The sequence below is a fragment of the Pollicipes pollicipes genome, unplaced genomic scaffold (assembly GCF_011947565.3).
Source record: "Pollicipes pollicipes isolate AB1234 unplaced genomic scaffold, Ppol_2.1 Scaffold_4740;HRSCAF=5597_pilon_pilon_pilon, whole genome shotgun sequence".
NCBI lineage: Eukaryota > Metazoa > Arthropoda > Thecostraca > Pollicipedomorpha > Pollicipedidae > Pollicipes > Pollicipes pollicipes.
Window position 1 is genome coordinate 2,076,598 of NW_023596545.1, and position 26,371 is coordinate 2,102,968.

Consider the following 26,371-nt stretch of genomic DNA (forward strand, 5'->3'; position numbering starts at 1 on the left):
TGACATGGAATTACGTGATCGGGTGGTAGGGGTCAGGGCTCACACAAGCACTGCTCAACGTGAGCTCTGATCCTAGAAATCCATCCATTCAAAGGGTTCGGATCGAATCTTTAAACAAAATTAAACTGCTCTGCATCGATTCCTCCCGTTTGTAACTGAGGACGGGGCAGTGCTGCGACGGAGTAGTCGCCGCTGCGGGTTAGCATCCTGTGAAAAAATATAGTCTCTGTGTGGGCTAGGCTGCTGTGAGGAAATGCAGTCTGAGATGAAGTCGGACGTGATCACCCTCTGCTCTCAAAGCATTTGAAATCGTATTATTCGCTCATGCTTTGAAGAGGCCGTATGCTTTACACGGGACGCAAGAATGTCAGATGATGCAGTGGTGCCTGTGAGTTTCTCATACATCATGTTTTATCAGGCGATATTTATTGGCTCATCATCTATCACAGAAGGCCGCATTACCTCCTAGATTAGCGTCATTCCAACACAATCCATCACTGAACAAAGCAACTGCCTAGGAAGCCCGTAGCCTCTAGTCGAGCCTCTGCCAGTCCCACCTTACCTCACCTTTAAGTTGCCCGTCGTGCCCTACTCCTGCACCCCTCTGACCAGCGGAGCCTCCCCTCGGCGCCGGCCGCCGGCCGCCCCGTCGGCCTCTCGGGTGCCGTTAGACGAGCCACGGAGCACGCGGCGCATTCCCACCCGCACGAGGCCGCAGGCTGGAGCCTTGGCCGCCGCCGCCGGCCGGGGCGGTCCGCCGTGCGGGTGAGGCTGTTGTCCCAGCCGCCCGGCCAGAGGCGAGCTGGAGGAGCCGAGGAGCAGCCGCCGGCGGTCTGAGGGCGTGGTGACGTCGGTCCATCAGGAAGGGATTCTTGAAAGGTGCAACATGCAGGGGGGACTTATGACTTCCGTGCACCTGACTATTACTGAGTTAGGGACAGCTGTGGAATCAAATAACGTCGGGTGTTTTACATGCGGCCTGTCCGAGCACATAGAATACAAATCATCACCTTCCGGGTAAACGGACGGTTGTTCAGCAGACCATGAAAGCTTTTCACCGTAAAGGCTCTTCCAGTGACGTTCTTGCCCAGCACCTCTAAAAAAGATGAAAGACATGTACTTGGTGGAGAAAACAGATTCTATAAACCATTTTGCGGTCAAAACATACTTTACAATGCTCTTTGCTTTCAAATGAATTTGGCCATAAAGGGTTGAAATACAAGCCGATCAAAGTAGGCTTGTTCCCAAATAATTTTAATCAAACGTCCCCAGCTACCATCTGGTGCATGAGACGCATTCAGTTACATCAGCAGCACCACAACTTTGCCCCAACACATGACGGCAAATTGGTTGGTCTTTGCCAGGAGCTGCCCTTTACAGGCTCCCTGTCAGTGCACTGATGGCAACTGTCGCACTGGGATACCTGAAGTCACTCTAAAAGCGAAACATTCTGTTCACGGCATTAAACAGCTTTTTATGCTGGAAATTTAATCAAAATAACTTGCTTATCGTATGCGCGGGGTGACACCGGTTCACTTTCTAGTGTAACGTGAAAGACCGGTTATCGATCTCAAATATGCATTGCATAGGGCTTTTGTGATGGCTTCAAAATGTGGATGGTGGCCTCCTCCAAACCGCTGACATATCGATTGGCATTTGATAACACGATACGGAAACGCAGCAGAATTTCGCTTCTAGAGAAACTCAGTGATTGTATTCGCCATACTTGAGAGTCATTCATTTCCCCGTTTAGCCTGAGGCACGCTTGCATCAGGTGGCTGCTTTTTGGAGGGTGGAAGAGCTCTCTAATAGACGCTGCGCTGCCAGGAACAGTGGGACAGGCATATCAGCTCCAAACGACCCTGCAGCTCGTGACTGCCTGCGGCGCGCCACTCCGCACCGTCACGCTCCACTCGAGAGCTTAGGAAAGTTACCGACGTGACGCAGTCCTCCGTCACGGTGGAGCGCCTCGCGAGAGTTCCGCAGCCAGCGCCACCTCTTGCTCTCCGGCCCCTGCGCCGGGGGCAGGCTTGCCTCCAGTCTGGGGGGCCCGGACGTCCCGGTCCGGTGCCGTCAGTCCTGTCCGGTCCGGTCCGGCCACTCCGGTCCGATTCCTCCCAGGCCGGCTCCATCGCCGCCCTTGGTCACAGATCGGTTAGTCTAGCCAGTTGCCTTGACTGTTGCTCGGTTGGCTCTGGCACTCGTGGACTGCTATTCAGTGCTGCTTGGCTGGCGCCAAAAAACAGGCCCCCGATCGGATCGATAGGCGAGGCAAAAACACATCAATAATTGGGGCCTCTGGATTCGTCTGATCGCTTTGAATCATGCCTGGCGTGGTGAAAGCCCCGAGGCGGAAGAGTGGAACGCGTTTTCAGGAAGCGTTCGTCATTCAATGAGACCGAACCAATGAGCCATGAAAATACAATCTCCAGGCGCGCAGCCAGTTAGTTAAGTCACTATCGCTGCGAATGTCACAAGCAGTAAATATATATATATTTTTTTACAAAACAGAGTACCTCTGTCGCGATTTATCGTCGTTTTGGGCGCCAAATGCATCCGTTAAATTCAGGTTCGTTGTCAGGGGTAACGCACCGGACTCTAGTGACGTCATCACTTCTTCAGTGTTTCGACATGAGTTCCGTGTCAGCGTTTCTCGGCAGCAGGAGAAATCTCTGGCGGCGCAGGTAGCCTGCAACTGTTCAGTGATTCATACACGGGCGCGGGGCCAGCGGCGACTTTTACCGGCATTTCGAGGCGCGAGCTCTTTTCGATTGTGGAAATGAGGTCACAACAGCTGCCGTCTTTATCTGCTCGACAATTGACATTAAACGGCGCCAAAATTGCTCACGATCGAGATCCAGTACACCGGATTCCCCTGTGCCACAGAGAACGTGGGGCTGGGCGTTCCCAGGACGTCACTGACACGGCCTCGCCATTGTCTCTCTGGCCAGGGCTGTCAGCGGCAATGCAACACATCACCACACTCTGATTGTAAGGCGGCTTCCCTCCATCCGTGACGGGCGCGAGTTTCGCCGCTGTGCACGCGTCCGTTGCACAGGCTTGCGCTTATGAGGCGTCCACCAGTGATGCGAGCCCATCCCCATGTCCTGACCCGCCTCCTCGCTGTGACCCGAGGTCAGCTGCGGCCGCACCGTTACCGACGGGACCATCCCTCCCGGAACACGGCGAGGTCTGGAACGCCCATCTGCCACTCCTCCTCGGCGAGTGCAGCTCGGCCACATGACGAGGAAGAGGCGCGTTTAGCGAGGGTCAAACGGGCCTCGGCCGACATATGGCGACGTTGTTGAGGAAGAAGATGGGTTTTTAACACAATCAGAATCTGATGATGGTTGTCACCGGTATTTCCACCAATGAACGGTCGCGTAGGTGGGGCCAGCCTCACCTGTCTTCCGCGGAGGTGGTCAGACAATCGGTGTCACATGCCGTTGTCCAGCAGCCGTTCTGCGCTGCGGTCAGCTGGCTGACGAGCCGCCGGGCTGTCTGACAATTGACGCTGGTGCGCCACGTGCGTCTCTCCGCCGCCGTGCGTGGCCACGGGCCGCCGGTCGTGACCAACGCTACAGGCAGCACCAGCGCGCAGCGTCGAGTCGATCCATCAGAGATCTTGACATCCGGTGTCTGTTTCGCCGCCCGCCTCCGGTCCCGGAAGACTTGGGGTCCGCTGCGTCATTCGCGCCGGTGGTTTTCTAGTTGCCCAACGGTTCCGGATGTCCTAGTGCCTTTGCCTGCCTGCCGGTAGCGACACAACATCACTTTGCCAAAAGCTGCTACCATGATCCTACTAGGCCATACCGTGTGTAAGAATGACAAATTCAGATGCTTTTTGGTTGAATGACGACATGTCACGCCACCTGGAGAGACCGGCGGGGTTCTGGCCACGGCCGGGCTGTGAGACCGAGAAGCGGCTACCGGCTCCCAGCCGGTCCACCATCGCCGTGTGACGGGCTCCGGAGGCCTCGGTCGAGCGGTCGCCAGCCGACGGGCGTGCCGAACGTGGCCCAGTGTCTGTCCAGCAGAGGTCAGAAGCAGCGATCGATGTCGGATCTGGGAGCGGATGGGCCGCACCCGTCATGTTACACCCATCCACCGCCATGCATCGTATGCGTCGATACGTACCGTGACATTGGTACAGGACACTGCAACACTCATCCACCACCAAACGTGCCGGCTCACCGATACAGGATGTTGATTTCCGATATTGCTGCATGCGTCCACCAACTCACTCACGATTGCAGAAAGGAATCCCTCGTTGAATCGCCCCCGCCGAGTACCAACCACCACCGGGTGTCAGCGGCTTCCCCTCCCCCTTCCCCTCCTACGCCTGCACGCTGTCCTGCGCGCTGAGCCGGCGAGGACGCGCGCCGACCCCGGCAGCGGCGGGTCGGCAGCCGCCGTAACTGGGTCACCGCACCCGGCCCGCACGACCGCGACGCCCGGGCGGCCGGGGGCAGCGCGGTGGACGCTGCTGCCGCCGCCAGCGCCGGCGCCGCGCCTGCCGCCGGCCGGCCGGGCTCGGTCGGCGGCCGAGGCCGGCGTGACGCGGCTAACACAATGTCAGCGATGACGGGTGGTCCAGCATCGGTCGGGTAGTCCGGATCTGTTGAGGCCGTGGATGACGGGTGGTCCAGCATCGCTCGGGTAGTCCGGATCTGTTGAGGCCGTGGATGACGGGTGGTCCAGCATCGGTCGGGGTGGTCCGGATCCGGCTGACGTGGGCGCGCCAGACGGGGGGAAAGAGTCTGGTATACCGATCACCCTCACAGAAAGACGTGACCATGCACGTTTTAGCGAATGTAGATCAGGAGTCACGTGGTCTTTCAATCTTGCAACAGGTCACTCCTGTGTGGAACAGCGTCTTAAGCGAGGTGGAGTTTCCGGATTCACTGGAATCTCGCTGTGAAAGTGGCGCAGCTGTCAGTGCGGGGTCAAAGCCCTGCAAATCGCCGAGACGCCCTGACGGTGGCCGCTGTGCGCAGCTGCAGTGTCTGGCACCGCGCCAGGGCAGAGTGTGACGTCATCTGACAGGCGTGACGGCTGACCCCGACCCTTCAGCGCGGCGGACGTTATCCCCTTGGGCGGTGGCGGGCGACTCGGTGCGTCCGCCTGCCCCGATGATCCGGTAGTGAGGTTTCTGGCCCTTTCACGTCGCGGATCGTTAGTGTAGAGGCAAGACTAGTCAAACCCATTCGACACCCTCCAGTGCCAAACTGATGACTTGGAAGAATTACACGCTATATGCGAAACCCGGTTTAAAGCGGTTCGCTAAATAAGGCCCCCGATCTGGTGTCCGTAGTGTCCTCAAGTGATGTCAATAATTAAGCTCCATTTCTGCACCTGCATTTGAGCATGACCTGGCCACTCCTGACCTGCCCGGCTGCCTGCGTGACGGGCCGCTCCGCGTACCGCTAGCCGAGGAGAGCTGGTGGGCGACCTCGACTGATCAGGGCGAGGATCCGGCCGACGCCCGGCGGCGCGGCGGTCTCCTGTGCTCCGTTCCGGTCCAGCGGGCCCAACTCCGGGTCGGCCGCGTGTGTGCCGGGCAGATGGAGCGCCGCCGGTCCGGCCACGCCGCCGCGCCTCGAGCGTCACGGTGTCGCGCGTCACGGTGTCAAGGTGTTACGCGTCACGGTGTCACGCCTCACGGTGTCACTGTGCCGCCGGCGCCTCGCGGGCCGGCGGGCCCGAGTCTGCTCGCGAGATTTGACACAAAGTCGCTGCAGGCGGCGGCCAACGGGACTGATATCCAACGGTCCTCCCGTGTGTGTTCTCTCGCGGCAGGAAGCGCATGATGACTCTGGGATGATCGTGGCGTGAGCACAGAAAGATCACCGTTAGAAGGGAAGGCTTGCTGTCGGCTCGGGCGGAAAATTAGCGCGTTGTGCTCCATCAAGCGGAAGGTTTCATGTCCGGGTGTTTATGGTAATGGCGGCAATATCAACAATGCCCAGTGATGGTGGCCGACGATGACAGCCACACAACAGAGCACTAAGCTTGGAGGAGAGCCAAGTGAAAGGAAGCTAGCGCTGATGCGTATGCATCACAACGGTCATGTGTTGAACCGCACTTGAGGAGTGTGGCGTGATGAGATACCGCCCATTTACCACCGTTAGGAAAACATTCCACAATCCCGAATTGTGAAAACAGCCGGAAAAAGATAGACTTGGTCACGGTGACCGGCACAGCTATCAAGCATCCACCAATCGACCACCTGAATACAAATCGCTTCAGGTGATCTTCACCGTCCAATGCAAGAAGCAAGCGCTCGCTCCTCATGAGGTCTTGGCAGAGCGGCACGCCACCGCCCATCCTCAGTCGCAGCTGACATACCGAGCGCGCGCGCCCCCGTGACGCCTCGGAGCGTCGGTCCGTACGCGGCACACACCGTCACGTGCATGCCGCGCCCGAAGAAGCAGCAGGGTCGCCGGCCGCGGTCAGCTGCCGCTGGCCTATTTAGCACACCCGGCGGCCGGCCACAACCCGCGCTTGGCTTACCCAAACCCGCGCTGGGTAAAACCAAACTCGCGCTGGGCTCACTCAAACCCCGGCACGCGCGCGACGCAGCCTGGCCAGTCGCACAGAAGGCTAGGGCGCCGACGGCTGAAAGAATCTGCTGTCCTCGGCGCACAGATGTGTGTTAGAGGAAAACGTGGAGAGAGGAAAGGCCTAACGTACATAACTCTTCGGACGATGTACAACCAACATCACAAATGGGCGGATATATGTATATATATTTTTTTAATCGTCTCACCTGGCCTGCAATGGATGGTCCGGCCGTCGCCAGCGGCAGCGTGACGGTGTCACCGCTGACGGCGGCTGACGGTTCGGCCGTGGCGGCGGAGCGGGCCGTATCGGGTCGGCCACTCGGTCAGGGGGCCACAAGTCAGCCGCCCGCGGCCGGCCGCTCACCATGGTAATGCAGCGGGCCGCGGCGCCGGTACTGTTAGCCGGCGTTCACGGCTCAGTGGGCGCCCGGCGTGCCGCCGACGGCCGCCAGATGGCTCGGGTCGGGCTTCTGCCAGCGCGCCCCGGGCCTCTGACGACCGGTCAGCCGCCACCGCGACCGGCCCCGCGGCCGCGGCGGCAGGTCCGGTCCGAGAGAGGAGAGCAGAGCAGAGAGAGCAGAGAGGCGATGGGTCGGGTGATGGGGAGACTGGCACGGTCGAACCGGAAGGGGCACGACGCTCCAGTGGAGAAACTCGTTTGCTTCCGGGTCGATGTTTGAAGTGTGGGTGTTGAATAGTTATGCCTACTTTCGAAGCTCTTTCTCTAAATGTTCCGAAAATCTGTCCGTTATTTACTCGTTAGTGTGCATCACAGACTACAACATCGTTACCTTGTACTGTTTTCGCGCCATGTACTCCGCAAGATCAATAACAAATTTAGAGATGATTTGGATGGGCCCTACGACCCACTGACGATGAGCCAAGCACCACACGTCATCCCATGCGTCCAGCATGGCATGTTCCCGGACTGCCGAAAACTTTTTGCTTCGTTTCCATCCTGCACTTCCCCGCTCCAAGCCCTCACATCACAGTTCAAGCGTCCGGCCCTCTCCTGGCGCCCGTGTGCCGCCGGCCGTTGCTATCGTACGCGTCGTGACCGAATGATGTACGCGAGAAGACCGAAACGGGGGCATACTACGTGATCCGAGCGGGAGCATACGACCTCACCGCGGCGGGCGCATGCCACGTCACCGCAGCGGGGCATACCAGGTCACCACAGCGGGCATACCAGGTCACCACAGAGGGGCATGCCACGCCACCGCAGCGGGACCATACCACGTCACCACAGCGGGAGTGTACCACGTCACCGCAGCGGGAGTGTACCACGTGACCGAAGCGGGGCAGCTGCTGCTGAAGTGTTCGGCACCGTTCAGTTCTCGAGAATAAGTCCGGTTAGCCATCAGTTTACAGTTAGACATCAGATTCCCAGGATGGAATGAATTGCAATGCCGATCTGCATTCACATTTCCATTTAACGGAGAGCCGCAGCATGCTGAGTGTTTTAACAGTCAGTGGCGTCATATACTTAGTCTTTTATTCATATGCTCACGTTTCTGGCCTCCCGCAAAATTCTGATACTTCTACATCGATGTAGCTACACTGATTGCTTCTGATAATGGAGATTTACTTACACCAGCAATAGCAGTTGGCTCTCTAGCCCACGTGCCTTAAACCATACGCACCTGTACGTTTTAAATAAGGCAGCACTCGTGTTGGGCTGCATTTCTCTGACACCGTTTGTGCCACTGAAGGATACCCCGGAGAAACAACAATAGCATGTTCTGCTATAGATGAAGTCACATATGGTGTCCGTGAAACAGATAATGGCCCGTTTTCCAAACGTTTACACTAAACCCACTGCAAGTAACAATACATGGACTGTTTCTGCCAAGGGAAAGCCAGGGCAGCTACATCTGCACTGGTGTATGGTCGCAGTTTCCAGGACAGCTGGCCGCTGACACTGTTTTCCTCTTTGTTGGTCCTTCACAAGCTTGGCGGCTGGCTTCTTCAACTTTGAATGCGGGCGGGCAAAAATGGCGCAAGACTACAGATCTGTTGTGGCATGCCTTAATCATATCTTAGTCCTTCCTGTCATTTAGTCCTTCAACTGATGGGTCAAAAACGGCGCTGCGGTGTTGTCCGCGCTCATTACACTTGCTCGATATATCCATGGGTCTGTTTTAATCACACCACGGTGGGTCATGTTTAGATACAAGTGACCTACCAGCTCCGGCTAGCTGAGATCTGCGCGATGAGATCCGACCACCCGGAGAGCCGAGTTACGAGCCGTTGGGAGTGGGCCGACTGGCTCGTGCGCCCCGTGACGACCTCCTCACAGCGATCACCACATCCCGTCCAGCGGCTGCTGACACCGACCTCGCGACACCCGACCGTCCTCCGCCGGAGAGCCGGAGTCCTCCCGCCGCGCTCAGGTCCAGCCCGGTCTGATCCGGTCTGGTCCGGTCCGGACCTCTCCAGAGCCGGCGCCGGCCGGCCGTCAGTGACACGCTCCGCGTCCCTGTCGACCGCGTGGGAACGCTGACGGCCGGCCGGCCGGCCGCCACAATCTGGCAGACGCTACCCGGCCGGTGCCATATGGCGACCGGGCGGGACGCGGCGCGCGCGCCATTTGCGGCGCAGGCTGCGGCGTTTGTGGCGCAGGCCGTGCGGGCATCCATCACGGCGGCGGCTGGGCGGCTGCCGCCGGTGTTGGCCGCGCCGGCGGCAGGTGTTGCAGTGGCGCGGACCCGGGCTGTCTCGGATATGGGTCACGCGCCGCCCGAGCCGGGCATAATTGGCGCTTTTCCGGCCGTGGGCGGCGGAACACTCTGTGTACAAACAGGTCGGAGAAGAGAGCCGGCGGTGTGTATCCGGCTTCTTGTGAGAGCGGTCGTGCCGATTGCGCCGAGCAACGCTCGCTCCAGGTCGCCTTTGTTTCGGCTCGACGTAACAGGCGGGATGCTGGCGGGCATGTTGAGTGGCAGCGGGGTGGGAACAGCTGCGGCAGTTTTCTGACCGGCCCCAAGGCACCCAAAAACTGGCTGACTCTGTTTCTCCACAGCGCGTGCCTTGAGGTCACCGGTGCGGAATGCCATTTTGCTCGTTCCTTGCTTTGATTTGCGTGGATGTTCCTATGTCATGTATGTAGAAGCCCTTAAGTTACGAAGCGACGCCTACTTCATGTTCCTTGATGACGCCAGACGCTCGGACGCCCAACGGCGTCACGCTGCCCGCATTCCAGACGCGACTGCAGAAGCTTCTCTCCCCACGTTCGATGTCACGTTTGTATCGGATTTGGCCCATGTTTGTCCGGCGGGTCACGATAACGTGCCATATCGCCGAGCTCCCGGAACCTCCTCGCGGCCAGTGCGACGAAGAAATGCCCGAACGTTGTGGGCACTTCCGTATCGCTGGCCCGCGGTATCAGAGACACGTCCTGCAAAACCTTGTGGACTCTGCTATCGCTGATAGCGCGGCCTCGGCAGCTATGCTGACGGCGTCAGCACTCGTAGCTTGCTGGCCATGCTGCAGTAAAAGCTCCTGCGGAAGTGGCCACTCCTCCTTCGGTCACGCCCCCCCCCCCCCCCCCGCTACTGTGGAGGTTGTCCGGCACGTGCCTGGCTATGATCCTCTGTGTCCCCTCCCTGAGCTATACGGCGATGGAGATGTGCGCGCCCCCACCTATCCTTGAAATCGTCCCCATTTGGACACTTATGAACCTTACACTGCTGACTGCTACCAGTGACGAACGTTCTCCCCATCTACCGCAACTACCGCACCTACCGCACCTACCGTACTTCCCCGTCCGCTTTGACATCGGTGATATCTATTAAACTCACAACATCCGCACACTCTGTCAACTGACTGCGTGTGCGTCGTTAGATGGTGACGTCGCAATGACGGTGACGTGAGGAATGAGGCGTTACAATGACGGTGACGTGAGGAATGAGGCGTTACAATGACGGTGACGTGAGGAATGAGGCGTTACAATGACGGTGACGTGAGGAGTGAGGCGCTACAATGACGGTGACGTGAGGAATGAGGCGTTACAATGACGGTGACGTGAGGAATGAGGCGTTACAATGACGATGACGTGAGGAAGGAGGCGTTATAGTGACGGTGACGTGAGGAAGGAGGCGTTACAGTGACGGTGACGTGAGGAATGAGGCGTTACAATGACGGTGACGTGAGGAATGAGGCGTTACAATGACAGTTGTTCTTCGACAGCCGTCCCTCCCCGATAGCCTTAGCGGCATATGATGCCGCTGCCCTGCCTCCGACACAGTAAATTACACCCAAAGCGCTTGACTCCAAAGCATGCCGCCCGAAACTGTCGATGTCATCGTCACCTGCGCTGTTCCCACAGTCATCAACGTGGCGGCCGGCAAGGCGCCCATGCAGTCGTCCACGGCGCAGGGGGGCATCCCCCAGAAGGCGGTGGACGGCAGCACGAGTGGCTTCTTCAACCCCAAGACGTGCACGCTGACCGAGCAGGAGACGTCGCCGCTGTGGTACGTCAACCTGCTGGAGCCGTACATGGTGCAGCTGGTGCGACTGGACTTCGGACGCTCGTGCTGCGGTGAGTTGATCGCGGTTGCGGTGCTGGTGCTGTTGGGTCGGAGCGGGGTTGGATTGTCTGGGCTTTTAGGAGTTCTACTGCATGCTCACGTAGCGCCAACATTGCCACAAGCTGCGAGCAGAAGATATGTTTAGGTCATTCTAAGTGCCGTGGCACATACGTTTTTGGAGGCTCATGATTGGTGGGTAGTTGCGGAGTGTCGGAGAAAGGAAGAAAGACAAAATTCCGGGCGCGGATGCTTTGCTCCAATACGGTGTGTCGGGACGGCCAGGTTGTCGTGGCTAACGAAACACTGAGGTGGAGATCTGTCGTTTTGAAGGAGGTTTTGCCGTTCCGTTTCTCGCTGACATAGGTGATGGCCTGAGGGCGTGACAAAACACGAAGGAAGCCTTAATGATAGCCGGGAACGCACGCACGAGTGATGCCGAGCAATGCTCAAGCCAAGCTGCGTTGTATCACAGGAAGCAGCCGGTGGACGGCAGAGGCGGGCCGGCCAGCAGCCGACCCGAAAACTAGGCAGCCTCAGACGACCTTGTTCGGATTTTGTTTTGGAGGATTGAAGCCGTTCATCTTCACTCTCCACTTTTAATCAAGCTGTTGTCATCACTGAAGTTCATCGAGTTTCACGTTGCATGACTGGAGGTCTTAACGAGCAATCCGTGCGTTTCTCGAACTGCTTTTATCACTGAGGCGTGTCCAATTAGCTCTTTCTGGCAAAATGTCCGGCTTCGTTAGCTGAGCCTTAGGTTTGTTGTCAGCTTAGGTGAAACACAGAACTTTCTCATTGTCGGGTTGGACCTGCTGACACTGTTTCGTCTCAAAACAACGTCTGTCTCGCTCCTATAACGGCTCTCTATTCAACGTACTTTGTGCCATTGCATGTCTTCCTTGTCTACATTATTAATAAATCGTCGCCACACATTCATATGGCTCCCGCCATTCCAAACACATCAGGGCATTAAATCCACTCCCACACACGTAGCAAGTGATCGGCATATGCGTGCATTATTTGTTTAGGGTCATATGCTGGGAGCATCGTGTAATCTTACAACAACCCTTAATGGTGACTAGGCCTAAAACTATATCTCCGATCTACGTCGAACCAAACGCGTCAGCAAGCGCATGGGCCGTCAACATCCGGACGCCGCTGGTCTGCGCCCTCTCCTGGTCGCCGCGGTGGCCTCCTCGCCACATTCCTCGCGAGTGGGTGGTGCTCGCCAGACGGCGGTCGGCGGGGCGGGTAGCACGACCCGACGCATCGGACCGGTTCTTCCCCTGCGCCGGACCGGTCTCCCGTCACACTGCCAGTCACGTGAAGACCCGTGCCGGCCTGGGGAGACTGTTCCTGACTCGGACCATCGCGCGCGCACTAGCTGTGCTAGCCGCTTTTGCGATGTTTCCAGACGTGAGGTTCCCAAGTTGATGTGGTCTGCTCGCGTACTTTGTTTACAGCGTGCAAAAAAATTAGATACGTTCGACTTGGCATATGCAGCGACCCCATTTGGAACAGCGCGAAGACTAAATGAAAGATGGGCCACGCCATCTTTCAGTGACGAAGCTCCAGAGCGTTTCCGGGGGATTAAAACTCAGTGTTTTGCAACGCTTAGGCTTGGCCACCGTGTTCATCGTCAGCCGCTTCACACTTTCTGCGCGCGCATGCCTTACACGCCACAAACCCGCCAACTCGGCAGAGCAATATCGAGGTCAACATCGCAGTGCTGTGAAGGTCTCGGGTACCGTGAAGAACCGACGGTTGGCTCTCGTGCCTGAGCGCGGGCTGTCGTCGAGGGTTAGCGGTCGGCGCCGATGACTGCAGAGAGGGCCAGCGGTTGGCTCCAACGCCTGCGGACGGGGCTGTCGTCAGGGGTCGGTGATCGGCGCCAGCGCGTGCCACCGGCGGAGTAACGGCTCCGGCCAGGTTCCGACTGAACGGCCCGTCAGCTCTCACGCACGACTCCGGTCACGGGGAGAGGCGCCGGGCGGTCGAACGCCGCAGGGTCGCCGCCTGGCGGGGACCAGTCCCGCCGGCCCGCCGATCCCATCGGTTCAGTCGGTCCCACCGACCACACTAACCCCCACCTATCCCGCCGATTCTGCCGACCCCACCGGTTTAGTCGGTCTCTCCAGTCCCACCTATCCCGCTGTTTCTGCCTATCCTACCGGTTCAGTCGGTCCCTCCGATCCCTCCGATCCCTCCGATCCCGCCGATCCCACCGATCACGCCGATCCCTCTGGCCCCGCTGACCCAGCTAAAAACAGATGACAACCCCACGGTACGGGTGCTGCACAGCAGCAGACTGTACTAACATGGACACCGCAGCTTGTCGCGTCTGGGCCCGAGCGAGCCTAGGAATGGATAGAGATTGGCCGCAACCCGCCCTCAACAAGAAAACCCGGATGTCGCGAACGCCAGTGCCGATGCTCCCAGTAAGGCATCAGCGGGTGCGCTGTTTGTGTCTGATGCATACGTTTGACCCACTTTTGTCTCCCCGCTGCAGAGGACAACATTCCGGCCACCATTGTGGTGCGGGTCGGTAACAACAGACCGGACCTGAAGATCAACCCCATCTGCAACCGTTTCACTGGTAAGCCCAGCACGGGTTATGGCGGGCGCTCTAGTCCAGCGACACTGGGCGGCTACGAGGCCGGTTCTCGGAGCACAATGTCACGTCATGTTCGGCGGAAGTGAGCCACAATAACCCGCACAGCACTAGCGACTTCGACTTCGATGCGGATGGCTACTTTCACTCACTTTGCATTTGCATAGTGACGCTTAAAACGTACGTGAAAAGTCTTTTGTGATGGTGCATGGATTATACACACATTGCGTTGGGTGATACCTTTTCCACAATAGCCACTGCCTTTCATTTAATGCTGAACGTGACCCCGTCGACCGCGTCCGTCCGTCTTCGTCAGGCTTCATGGAAGAGGGCCGTCCCCTGTTCCTGCCATGCAATCCGCCCATGCCTGGGGCGTTCATCTCGGTCCACCTCGAGGGACCGCCCGGCCAGATGCTCTCCATCTGCGAGGCCTTCGTCTACACCGATCAGGTGGGCCCTGAACTACCCGGCACCATGTTGTGTCGTGTTCGGAACACTCCGCCAGTAGAACATAGAATTCCCGTTGTTTCACTACATTCCACTTAGTATATCCGCCCCTCCCCCCCCCCCCACCATTTTATTTCTGGTATTTTTACATTTTCGCCGTACGGCACGAACACGCAAGCTGCAATGGCGGCAACACATGTAAAGGCAGAGCATACAAGATATTCACCCACATTAACTCACCCGCATCAGAGAAGCTTCAGTTGTGCCTTTATTTCTGCAAACCGAAATAAGTAAATTATTTTTGCTCCTCCCAAATGTGCCAACCAAGCCGAGCCAGTCGTCAATGTCCACTCACCATAGAGTCCAAACCTGCCGAACACAACGTACACGCACTTAAACACGATGGCCTTATGCATTGCTCAGCCGGTGCAACATCAAAGTAAAGTCGGCTTATGCCCCCCCACCCTCTCGACCCTCTACCCTGGACCGTTGATCTACAGCGCCGCCGTCCCCGTCTGACCCGGGCTGGTGGTTGTGCGCGGCAGACGCTGCCGATCGAGCGGTGCCTACGGCTCATGTCTGACCCGGGCTGGTGGTTGTGCGCGGCAGACGCTGCCGATCGAGTGGTGCCCCCAGTTCATGTCTGACCTGGGCTGGTGGTTGTGCGCGGCGGACGCTGCCGATCGAGCGGTGCCCCTCCAGTTCATGTCTGACCCGGGCTGGTGGTTGTGCGCGGCAAGCACTGCCGATCGAGCGGTGTCTCCAGTTCATGTCTGACCCGGGCTGGTGGTTGTGCGCGGCAGGCGCTGCCGATCGAGCGGTGCCCCCAGTTCCGGGACCAGCCGCCAGGCAGCACCGCCACCTACAACGGCAAGTGCTACACCTTCTACAACCAGCAGCCGCAGAGCTTCGCCGAGGCGCAGGAGTTCTGTCAGGGTCGCGGCGGCACGCTGATCGACGAGACGAACCCGGCGCTGCAAGGCTTCCTCAGCTGGGAGCTCTGGAGGAGACACAGGTGAGGTGGAGCTGGGAGAAGCTCATGGAGTTCACTCATTATTATCTGTGGAAGATTTTGAGGAGACGTGCGCAGGGATCTGTGAAGAGGGCAAACGTGAGGAAGACGAGATAGATCTAGAAGCTTTGTGAAAGGTTCAGATGATGAAAAACTGGAAGACACACTGGTGTGACAGAGGTAAGGGAGAAATAGATGAAGCAGAGCTGCATGAAAAATGATCTGGCAGAGCTCGAGAGTCTGAGAGGTCTCCAGAAAGTACGGACGTAGCAACTCTGAAAGAGGGGATGAGGCAGAGATGGAGGGAGCTCTTCCATATCCGGACACTTTATGCGAGCGTTGAGTGTCGTACATGTTGTTGTATTGTCCATGTTTGAATGACAGAGTAAGCAGTCTTTGTGTGTGTGCAACATGTGCCGTGCCCTTTGGTTTTCGAGCACATTGTGATTACTTCATCGCGCGTCTCCATTGATTGCCTACAATGCGTCAACGAGCTGAAAAGTCCAGCTCACATGTAGCCGTCTCCGTCAGCACGCGGCCAAGACTGCTGGCCTGATCTGACCCGCGACCTGACGCACTTGATCTCGCCGCCAGGGAGGACCCGAACGGCCAGTACTGGATGGGAGCCGTGCGTGACCCGCAGAACCCCGGCAACTGGAAGTGGATCAACGGCCAGGACCTGGGCGTCAGCTTCTGGAGCCTGCCCGGCGGCCAGGAGAACTGCGCTCGCTTCGACGGCACCAAGGACTGGCTCTGGTCTGACACCAACTGCAACCTCCGTCTGAACTTCATCTGCCAGCACCGTGAGCAGCCGGAGTGTGTTAACCTTGAATGTCTGGCCGACCGTGCAGCGGTGGCGGCGTTAAACAGCGCCATCGCGATGCATCTGGAGAACTGTGGTAGGAGATCGGCCGTGCGGAAACCATGGCAATGGATTCGGGTAGGCAGTCGTCGATTATTAATTTAATATTCTTGTAATATACTACGGTTTTACCATTGATGACCGATGCTCATCAATGATCATGTACCATCCAGATTGTCACCAAAAATCATGTGATGCGCGTGCACAAAGTATAGCAAATTAGATATTTGTCCACCCGTATCTTACCAGTCTTATCATCACCCACACAGTGCGGCACGAAGGCAGATCCCGTCATGTCTTCCACCGATCAGTGCGCGTAGCATCGATCAGTGCAATCAGTGCGTGTGCGTGCGATCAGTGCGTGTAGCGGCAGACGCCTCCGGCTTCACGGCGGGCCAGCCCAGTCAGTTTGCAGTTGCTTACATCGACGACACAGGCAGTACTGAGAGCTTGATCTGGTCTGAAGGGCTGCGAGCCCGACGCTCCCACCTCTGATGCGTGCATGCGCTGACCGTGACCGCCGACGTCACGCGTGACCAGCTGACACGGGCCACAGAGCCGCTGACCTGCGGCAAGCCGGAGCAGCCGCCCAACTCGACCCTCATCGCGCCCGACTTTAACGTGGGCAGCCGGATCGCCTACCGCTGCGAGGAGGGCCACCTGCTCTCGGGGCCCGAGGAGCGCGAGTGCCTGTCCACCGGCTTCTACAGCGCATACCCGCCCACCTGTAAAAGTGAGCCGTCAGGGTCGGTCGGGGCTGCCAGCAATGCGTGTCGCTTGTGCCGTATTTGGCGTTGTCTTGGAAGAAACGATGCTCAGCTTAACAACGCAGCTCTGTGGACGGCCATAGGAACGTGCCAACAAGTCGAAGGGCTGACTTGAAATTTGAAATCGATTCTTCCCATGCACCATGACGTAAATGGTGGCAAACGTTGACAGAAGTGGGAGAGCCGTGTCCGTTCCGTACTTGCTACGCCAAACTCCCCGGAGTGCAAAGCAGTTATGATGCATCGAAGCGAAAATCGCCCTGTATGTGGTATGTGATGTTGATCAGCTTCTGAGAAAAAACGCATGTTGCACTATACGCTCTATATGCATTTAGATGCTGAGCATAACTAGTCAAAAATTGCAAACAAGTACAGACCAAAGGACTGACAATTACGAGGAAAATTTGCACCGTGGAGTGTGGGGAACGTACCATCACCTGATGACCTGAGCTGCTCCGACCTGCCGACTCTCGTGCGCCGGCTCCCTAGAAAGCGAGCTTGCTCACCGACCGCTCTCTCGACGTTCCCCAGACCTGCAATGCGGCATGCCGGCGAGCATCAAGCACGGCCGTTACAGCCTGGTGAACGACACGCGGGGCTATATGTCCATGGTGGTGTACGAGTGCGATGAGGACTTCGTTATGGTCGGCCGCAACGAACTCATCTGCGACGTCGACGAACGCTGGGGTGGCCCTCCCCCGCGCTGCGAACGTGAGTTGTCCTACCCGTGCTGCGAGCGTGAGTTGTCCTCCCCCGCGCTGCGAGCGTGAGTTATCCTACCCCGCTCTGCGAGCGTGAGTTGTCCTACCCCGCGCTGCGAACGTGAGTAGTCCTCCCCAGGGCCGCAAACGTGAGTTGTCCTTCCCCGCGCTGCGCGCGTGAGTTGTCCTCTCCCACGCTGCGAACGTGAGTTGTCCTCCCCCACGCTGCGGGCGTGAGCTGTCCTGCCCGCGCTGTGAACGTGAGTTGTCCTCTCCCACGCTGCGAACGTGAGTTGTCCTCCCCCGCGCTGCGAGCGTGAGCTGTCCTCCCCGCGCTGTGAACGTGAGTTGTCCTCCCCTGCGCTGCGAGCGTGAGTTGTCCTCCCCCGCGCTGCGAACGGGAGTTGTTCTTTCCCACCGCGAACGTGAGTTGTCCTCTCCCACCGCGAATGCATGTGGGTGGTCCTCTCCTCCTCTGCAAACACAAATGGTCCTCTCCATCTGTGAAGGTGTGTGTGTGCTCCTTTCCCGCGCTGCAAACGTAACTGGTCCTCTCCTTCTGCGAACGCACGTGCTGCTCCACCTCTGTGAACATAGATGGTCATCTCCCGCCGTGAGTGCGCGTGGTCTTCTCGCTCTGCGCGAACTCGGGCAGTCCTCCTCCACCGCGGGCTGTGGGTCATCTCTGAACTGCAACGTGGTCTTCTCGCTCTGCGCGAACTCGGGCAGCCCTCCTCCGCCGCGAGCTGTGGGTCATCTCTGAACTGCAAACGTAGGCGGGTTCTCGCACTCAGCGGTCCTAGATGGTTCTCCGAGCCGCAGACGAAGTAGCGGCTGTCGACACGCTGCTGGCGATGGTTATGGCTTCCGATCCTATTCCTTGTTGCGTGCTGCTGCTCCGTGAAAGTCTACGCACCGTTGCACGAACACATCAGGGTGTTTCAGCCTTTTCCCGAACGCCGAATGCTCCCATGGCGGCTGTCTAACAAAAGGATGTGGCAGTGTGCACATAGCAAGCAATATCAGGTCAACGGGGAAGTAGGTCGATCACGCGTTCAGTGGCGCGCACACCCGGCTGTGGCAATGCAGCAGAGGCTCGCTGCGCATCAGTGCTGCGGGAGTGCCAATTCTAAAACCGCGGCACATGACGCATTCTCTCCCAACAGCCTTATGAATGGGTAGGCGAAGCAAATGTCTCGCGCCGACTATGAGAGGTCCATATCTGAGTGTCGTTCTTCGTCCACAGCCGTCTTCTGCAAGGAGCCGCCTGCGATTCTGAACGGCGGCTTCCGCGTCTCCACCAACTCGACCATCGTCGGCACCCTCGTGGAGTATTACTGCTTAGATGACCGGTTCACCCTGACCGGGCCTCGCACGCTCCGCTGCATGCGCGACGGGACTTACAATCAGGAGCCTCCAGTGTGCCGAGGTACGACTACTACGGCCATCTGGCGGAACGTTGGGCCACTAATAGTTGTATGATACTGCGCAGTGCCTTTCAGCGTGGGAAATCCTTAACAAAATATCCATTGATTTGCAAAGAACTGTGCAACATTTACGTCACGAGCATTAGCGTAGCTAAGAAAGAGCAGAGAGAGTGATTGACCTTCATGAAAAGAGGTAGAATAAAATGTTACATACTTGATCTACCAAAGATCGTAAATTATCGGGGGGCTCCGTTATTGTTACGGAATGGCTTACCGTGAAATGGCGTATCGCATGGGTGCGCTGTTCCACTTTACATTTAGGCCCAGTCACCTGAAGTTGTGTGGGGAATTCGGCGCCGTTTACCACCATTCTTGATATGGGAGACCTTGTGAGCATTGACAACAAGGCATTATTTTTGCTAAAATATGTTTTAAATGGCCGCACAACAAAGATTACTAAGCACTATTCGGTGTTTTCTTTTTGATTACGATGTTAGAATGGTAACTTCGTACCTCTGTTCATCAAAGGCATGGCTACGCTACTGGTCCTGACGACCGCTACGCTGGTTTTCTTGGGCACTACGACACTAGCCTAATAAAAACATGTTTGCGAGTGACCCAAACTTTATGTAAATTTATATTCACGTATCATGCCATCGTACTTAAAGTCAATCGCATTCATCGCAGTTATTTTAAATTATCTTACATAGGAACAGCCGTTGATGTGATCCCACAAACCGTGCCATGTGCGGCATTCATTTATCGAGCGGCATCCTCACATCCCACGCCATGCCCTGCCTCCATTTATCGAGGGTCATCCTCACATCCCACGCCATGCCCTGTCTCCACTCATCGAGGGTTACCCTCACAGCCCACGCCATGCCCCGCCTCCATTCATCGAGGGTCATCCTCACATCCCACGCCATGCCCTGCTTCCGTTTATCGAGCGGCATCCTCACAGCCCACGCCATGCCTTGCCTTCGTTTATCAAGGGTTATCCTCACAGCCCCCGCCATGCCCTGCCTCCGTTTATCGAGCGGCATCCTCACAGCCCACGCCATGCCCTGCCTCCGTTTATCGAGCGGCATCCTCACAGCCCGCGCCATGACCTGCCTCCGTTATCGAGCGGCATCCCCACAGCCCACGCCATGCCCTGCCTTTGTTTATCGAGGGTCATCCTCACAGCCTACGCCATGCCCTGCCTCCGTTTATCGGGCGGCATCCTCGCAATGTGACACCTCAACTGGTCAGGAGAAGGCATCAGACCTGACAGCCGGCCATGACAACCCTGACTTCTTCGAACTCCACAACAGCACAACATCTTCGTACTTCTGACGTCTGTCTGCATACGCCTGGAGCCTCTTGTCTTTTCTTTCCACTACTATTGAAAACAAAATCCGCGCTGCTTCTGCGTCATCGCTGTTTTTGTTGGTGTTTTCAATGTACATACGAGTACATGTAGATAGACTTTAGTTTCGTGTCGCATGTCTGTCAAAGCATACATATATCTTATACATATGTATATACACATTTATATGCGTATATATATATATATATATAAATATATATATATATATATATATATATATATATATATATATATATATATATATATATATATATATATATATATATATATATATATGTATATATATGCATTATATATGCATATATATATATATATATATATATATATATATATATATATATATATATGTATATATGTGCGTTAATGAGGGTTTATATATCTATGTATAGGTGTCGGTGTGTGTATGAATACGTTTGGGCGCAATGCGTTTGTGATTTTGGTTGTCCTGGGTCGAACTGAAATGCGCTAATTTGCCTGTTCTTGCTTCCTGCTGCTGCCGTGGTAGTTAACTAAAAGGGTCCAAGTGTGTCGGTGTGCATTCCGCGGAGCCGTAGATTTGAGCCTTTCTTGCTTTTGGCTATCGTCCTAGCAGACAACTGGACCAGCCTTGTGCACGACTCTGTCTCACGCTTCTCTCCCGTTTTGTCGACTTTCAGAGACAGAACAATCGACAAGCACCAACCCTGCCCCGACATTTGACACCCCCCTTGCCGACGACGACCCTCTCGTGATCGCGGCCTCCGAGCTGAGTGAGGAGAGACAATACACCGGCTTCTCCGCGCCCAACCGGCCGGCCGACGACCAACCGACCTACGAAGACCCCCTCTACGACGACATAGCTTACGACGAGTCGTCGCTTTCCACTCCGGAACCGACCGATCCCACAGTCCGGCCGACGTCGCCCCCGTACACCGTGCTGCCCGGAGACAGGGTGGTCGTGAAAGATGTGGAGGGGGAGAAGCGCCGCCGGGTCTTTATCTTCCGGAAGCAGTCGACCACGCTCTCGCCCGAGGAGGAGTTCACTGAGACTCCGACCTCCACCGCGCAGCCCACCGCCCCCACTGAGCCTGCCCCGACTGTGCCGGACGCGGGGCCGGGAAGACTGGTGCCCACCCGCCGCCTCACCCTCATCCGGAACCGGCTCCAGCCGCGCCCTGGCCGTCCTGGCCGCCCTAGCCGCCCTAGTCGCCCCAGTCGCCCCAGCCGGCCTGCCAGTCCGTCCAACACTGACCCACCGGCCGGCGACGCTCCGGCGGCCGAGGTCGACTCGGAGACGTCCTCCTCCCGGCCGCGGCTCGCGTTCGGTCAGGGTCCTCTGCGCCGCCGCCGGCCGCGGCCCTCAAACTTCGTCTTTCCCTCGCGCCGTCCCGCCACCGCCACCCGGCTGGGCGCTGTTTCTCGCCGACGTCCGGTTGGAGAGAACTCTGCCTCCACGGTCGTGACGACGACCTCCCCCGCCGAGGAGGAGGAGGAGGGGGAGGAGCAGGTCACTGGGCCCCGCCCCACCGACGCGGAGTCACCGTCTCCCACCCTGCCCCCGTCTACCGTGGCCGATCCGGGCACGGACGTCTGGTCAGACGCCGGGACCACCGTGCCCTTCGAGAGCGAGTATATCACCACTGAGATGGCTCCGGTCCAGAGGGAGAAGCCTCAGGTCCCCGCGCGAAGCAGGCCGGCTGTAAGGCCTACGAGAAGGCGGAAGCTCAGGCCGACCCTGGTCCAGCTGACAGGTTCCGAGTCTCTTCCGGACCCCGTGGGTGCTCCCGAGGAACTTCCTATCCAAGCTGAGCCAGAACTCAGCCACCTTGAGTCGATGCCCAGCGAACTCGGGGATGGCGCCGGTCAACCGGAGCTTGTGGTCGTACTTCAGCCGCTGCCCTCCGAGTCCAGCGACCCGGAGCCAGCGCCGGCCACCGTGCCGCCCGCGCCACCCGCGCCGCATGACGCCTCCCCCACTGCGACCTCCGTCGCCTCCCAGACGACCCCCCGCCCAAAGCCGGTCCACCACGAGGGGCGTCGGCCGCCGCCCTCACTGGCCGTGCCAGTACCGGAGCGTCCAGCGTCCGGCGGCCGACGTCCGCCCGCGCGCACGCCTTCGCGGCGGCGCCCGCCACCCGCCTCCACCCGCCCCCGCCTCCCGCCGCCCACCTCTACCCGCCCCCGCCTCTCGCCGCCCGCCCCCACCCGCCCGCGCCTGCCGCCCTCGCCGGCGCCCACCCGCCCGCACCTGCCGCCCTCGCCGGCGCCAGCCCGGCCCGCCGGCGCCCCGTCTAAGTCAACGCCGCCTGCAGCCGGAGACGCCGTGGCCGTGGCCGGCGCAGGCGTCATCAGCTTCGGCCGACCGGAGGAGAACGAGATCCCGGACACGGTGAACATCCGGCAGAACGCGCCCGGTGTGCGAGAGCCGGCCAACACGCTCGACGAACGCTCGACCGGACCCAAGCTGCACATGGGTGAGTGAAGGGCTGGCTGTGGCGGCCCGCGGTGAGAGGTGACTCACTCGAATCGTGATGGAATTGGCCGGGGGCTCTGACGCGTGGTCGGAATTCTCCTCAGGAGTGGAAGGGCACAAGTCGCACAAACTCCTGCAATTTGGACCGAGTTCCGGAGAAGTCGCTCGATCCGTGGTGTACACTTCTTGGCTCATGGGTGGCTCATCGCCACCCCTCCCCCTTCCCCCTCCCCGAGCTACGTATCTGTTGGGGCTGAAGAGGTTGGATCGTAGGGATTCGTGTGGTGCAGGGTGAGTAATGGGGGGTTTAATATCGTTGATCGTGGAGACTTAACCGATACGTGTGAGTCACGGTGTCTGGTGCTTGAGTAAATAATGGGGACTAGAACGGTGCATTGATGGCTGGTGAAGACCTGAGCGGAGCATATAGGTCGTGAGGAAAGACATACTTGTGTTCTGGAGTGATTTCCTGTATGTCATACCGCGGGGGCGGTTCTGGAAAGAGTAGGCGCGCCACATGCGCGCGTTTTGGTCCTGGCCTCTCTTTAGTGCTGCTCTCGGTGGCTGCCGGGAGCGGGCCGTCCAATGGCAGCAGACGCAGGGGAAACCCGAAGAGAGTTCAGGGCTGAAAGGCACGCGTGAAGCAGCCTGGTTCTGCGATACGAGTCGGCATACATGTTGACAGTAGCCCGCCTTCACGATATGGCAATCAGGCCATCAGCATCCGACCTGTACGATAAGGCATACGGTCTATCAATCTGAACGTTCGACAGGTGGTTACATCCGGTCATCCACCGCCCTTTCTACCAGCCCAATATGACAAGTTCGTTTGCTTTTGTCGTAATGTGATGGATGCTTTTTGTTGTCCGTCCAGCCCTGTTTTATTATTTGTACTTACGTCATACGTGCTCCTTTCGCACCTATTCCTCCCTGATGTTTGTGATTGCACGTTTACCCTCGAGGCTTTCAGAAAGCATGATATCAAATGTTTGTTTGCTTGTTTTGGAACGCAATTGATCAGTTTTGCTGTACATTCAGCCTTGTTTCATTGATTGTACTAACGTTATGCATACTAGTTTCGACGTATTCCACCTTGACGGCGGTGGTGACATGATAAACTATCCCGATATTTTTCGTCTCCGGCTTGATGCTGGCACGTTTGTCATGTTGATGGTCATCATTCGAGTGTGTGCTGTTTTGTCGTGCGGCGTGACCATACTCCTTCGGAGCTGCGGATGTGGTGGATTTTCGCCTGACCATCGCTAGCAAAACACTTCGAGTTTTCGTGAATGTACATTATCTGCATGAATATGCACCCCCAAATAGCGGCAACCACTTCATTACAATAAAGTGATTGACGCCATTTGCGTTAACCACTTTATTGCAATAAAGTGATTGACGCTATTTGTATGAACCGCTTTGCTGCAATAAAGTGGTTGGCACTATTTGAATGTCAACAGCCCTGGCGTGCCCCATGCCTGCCGATTGCTGATCGCTATTCCGTGTATTACAGGCGGCATCATTGCCTTGAGTGTGTTCGGAGGATTTGTCTTCCTCGCTGCAGTGGTCACCACCATCGTGATCCTGATCCGGAGGTGAGAAACGTCTTGTTACTCATTCCTTGTAGATTATTTTATTTTTGTCTCCTGGTGTTATATTTCTTTTCGGTAAATTGAGCTGTCAGATGTGGAAATCAACTGCACTGCGCTATAAGTTTTGCTTTGATTACGGTGCAGATCCACGCTAAGAGCTTGCTGAGGTGGCGTGCACATAAAGCCTCAGCTTGTGCCGTGTGTAGCTTGCTTCGACTGCTGCGCTTCGACGTTACATGACACATGACTGAGGACTTCCTTCCATCCCTCTCTTCTTTTCACCACCTGGTGCCTCCGGCTTATATCCGTCTGTGTTTTGCTTTTCTCGTAGCTATTCTCCCAGGCTTTTCCTCTCATTAGAATACCATTGAGCAGCAACCTTAAATTTGAAGTGGAATGAACGCTGTTCAAAGAGCCAACTGTTTTACTACACCTTCTTAACGATTAAGCTAGTTTGATGGATGAGATAGATTGCCACATGAATATTTTGCGTTAATGATTATTCAAAAGCAGTATTACTATTATAAGAGCCTTAAGCCAGGATATCATATGATTCGCCCTGTAGTACCATGGGCACATTTTTCTCGGGCATTTGGGTACTTGCTGTACGAACAAAACTGGATTCTGGTGGTATAAACGCCGTGCAGTTGTAAGAACCTGTCATATTGCTCCCTCCCTCTTTCTCTCTGGTTCTGACTTTTTCTCCATGCTGTCGCTGCCAATATGCTTCTATATTTCGGCTACGTTTTGAAGCGTACCGTATGCGCTCAAGTTATAAGCTTGCTTTGGACGCACGATCAACTGCTGCAATGAATGAATTAGATGGGAGTGATGTGAGGCCAACATTACACCTGCATATAACCCCGTACATATAAGTCTCAGCGTTTGTACCCGTGCTGAAAGCGTCACACTTGCGATTCGCGCGTTTGCCCTCTAGAGTAGAAAATATATGGCGTCGCTCTGACATTGAAACCAGCCTCTCAGCCCATAGACCCCGGTTGTCAATCCACATTCTTACAATCTGAAAACTATTACCGCTCATGAAAACTTTTTTAACGTGTCATCTTACGACGACCCCACCACATCTTCTGATCTTTGCTGGATCCATTCACCGATTCCATCGCCTAACCCGACCCTCTTAGAGGCAACGTTAGCCCTTGAAGCTGCATATCTTGGGCCATTAGTAAACTCTGCCCTCCCAGAGGCAGGGCTGGTTCATATTACCCCAAATCACCTCCCCCCATCTGGAGTCGACCCGGACCCTGAGCCTAATCCTGACCTTGTGTCGAGCCTGGCCCTGGCCGACTGCTGACCTGGAGCGTGACCTGGCTGCACCCGGGCCCGCAGTCCGGACGGGTTAGTCCGGGAGACCGAGCTGCCGCCCTCCCCGCCCGACTCGCCTGCCCAGCCGCAGCGCTGGTACACGGTGCTGGCGCTGCCCTTCTCCGACCAAACTACCGGCCGGCGACAACTCTCTGAGTTCTCGCGGCGCGCGCGGGACCCGTACCTGCGCTGAGACGAGGGTGGACGGACGGCGGTACGTGACGGACCGGCGCGCCGCGACACGGACGGAGGCGAGCTACGTCCGACGTGCGACGCATGACGGCCCCCGCTCGGCCGTGGGACGCACGCACAAGACATGACGGCACACGCGAGGACGTGGGACGCACGCACGGGACGCGCACAGAGACGAACTCACGCCTCGCCCAAGGGACGCGCGCGGAGACCGACTCACGCTTTATCCAAGGGACGCGCACGGAACAAGACTCACGCTTCACCTAAAGGACGTGCACGGAGACGCACTCATGTCTCGCACAAGGGGCGCGCACGGAAACGGACTCATGCTTTATCCAGGGAACGCGCACGGAGACGGACTCGTGCTTTATTCAGGGGACGCGCACGGAGACGTACTCATACTTTGTTCAGGGGACGCGCACGGAATAGCACTCACGCTTCACTCAAAGGACGAGCACGGGGACGGACTCACGTCTCACCCGAGGGACGCGCACGGAGAAGGATTCATGTCTCACCCAAGGGAC

At 57.2% G+C, this 26,371-nt stretch overlaps 1 protein-coding gene across 2 annotated transcripts in view; it reads left to right on the top strand.

The window, feature by feature from the left end:
* The window catches only part of LOC119098807 (sushi, von Willebrand factor type A, EGF and pentraxin domain-containing protein 1), an 82,537-nt gene that overhangs the window by 53,065 nt on the left and 3,101 nt on the right, over nt 1–26,371 (top strand). For both annotated transcript variants that reach the window (XM_037221851.1, XM_037221853.1), the window contains exons 8-12: nt 16,581–16,757; nt 17,323–17,502; nt 18,739–18,921; nt 22,580–22,741; nt 24,254–24,335. In XM_037221851.1, the coding sequence (XP_037077746.1) occupies nt 16,581–16,757; nt 17,323–17,502; nt 18,739–18,921; nt 22,580–22,741; nt 24,254–24,335 (784 nt within the window). The remainder of the gene's footprint in view (nt 1–16,580; nt 16,758–17,322; nt 17,503–18,738; nt 18,922–22,579; nt 22,742–24,253; nt 24,336–26,371) is intronic.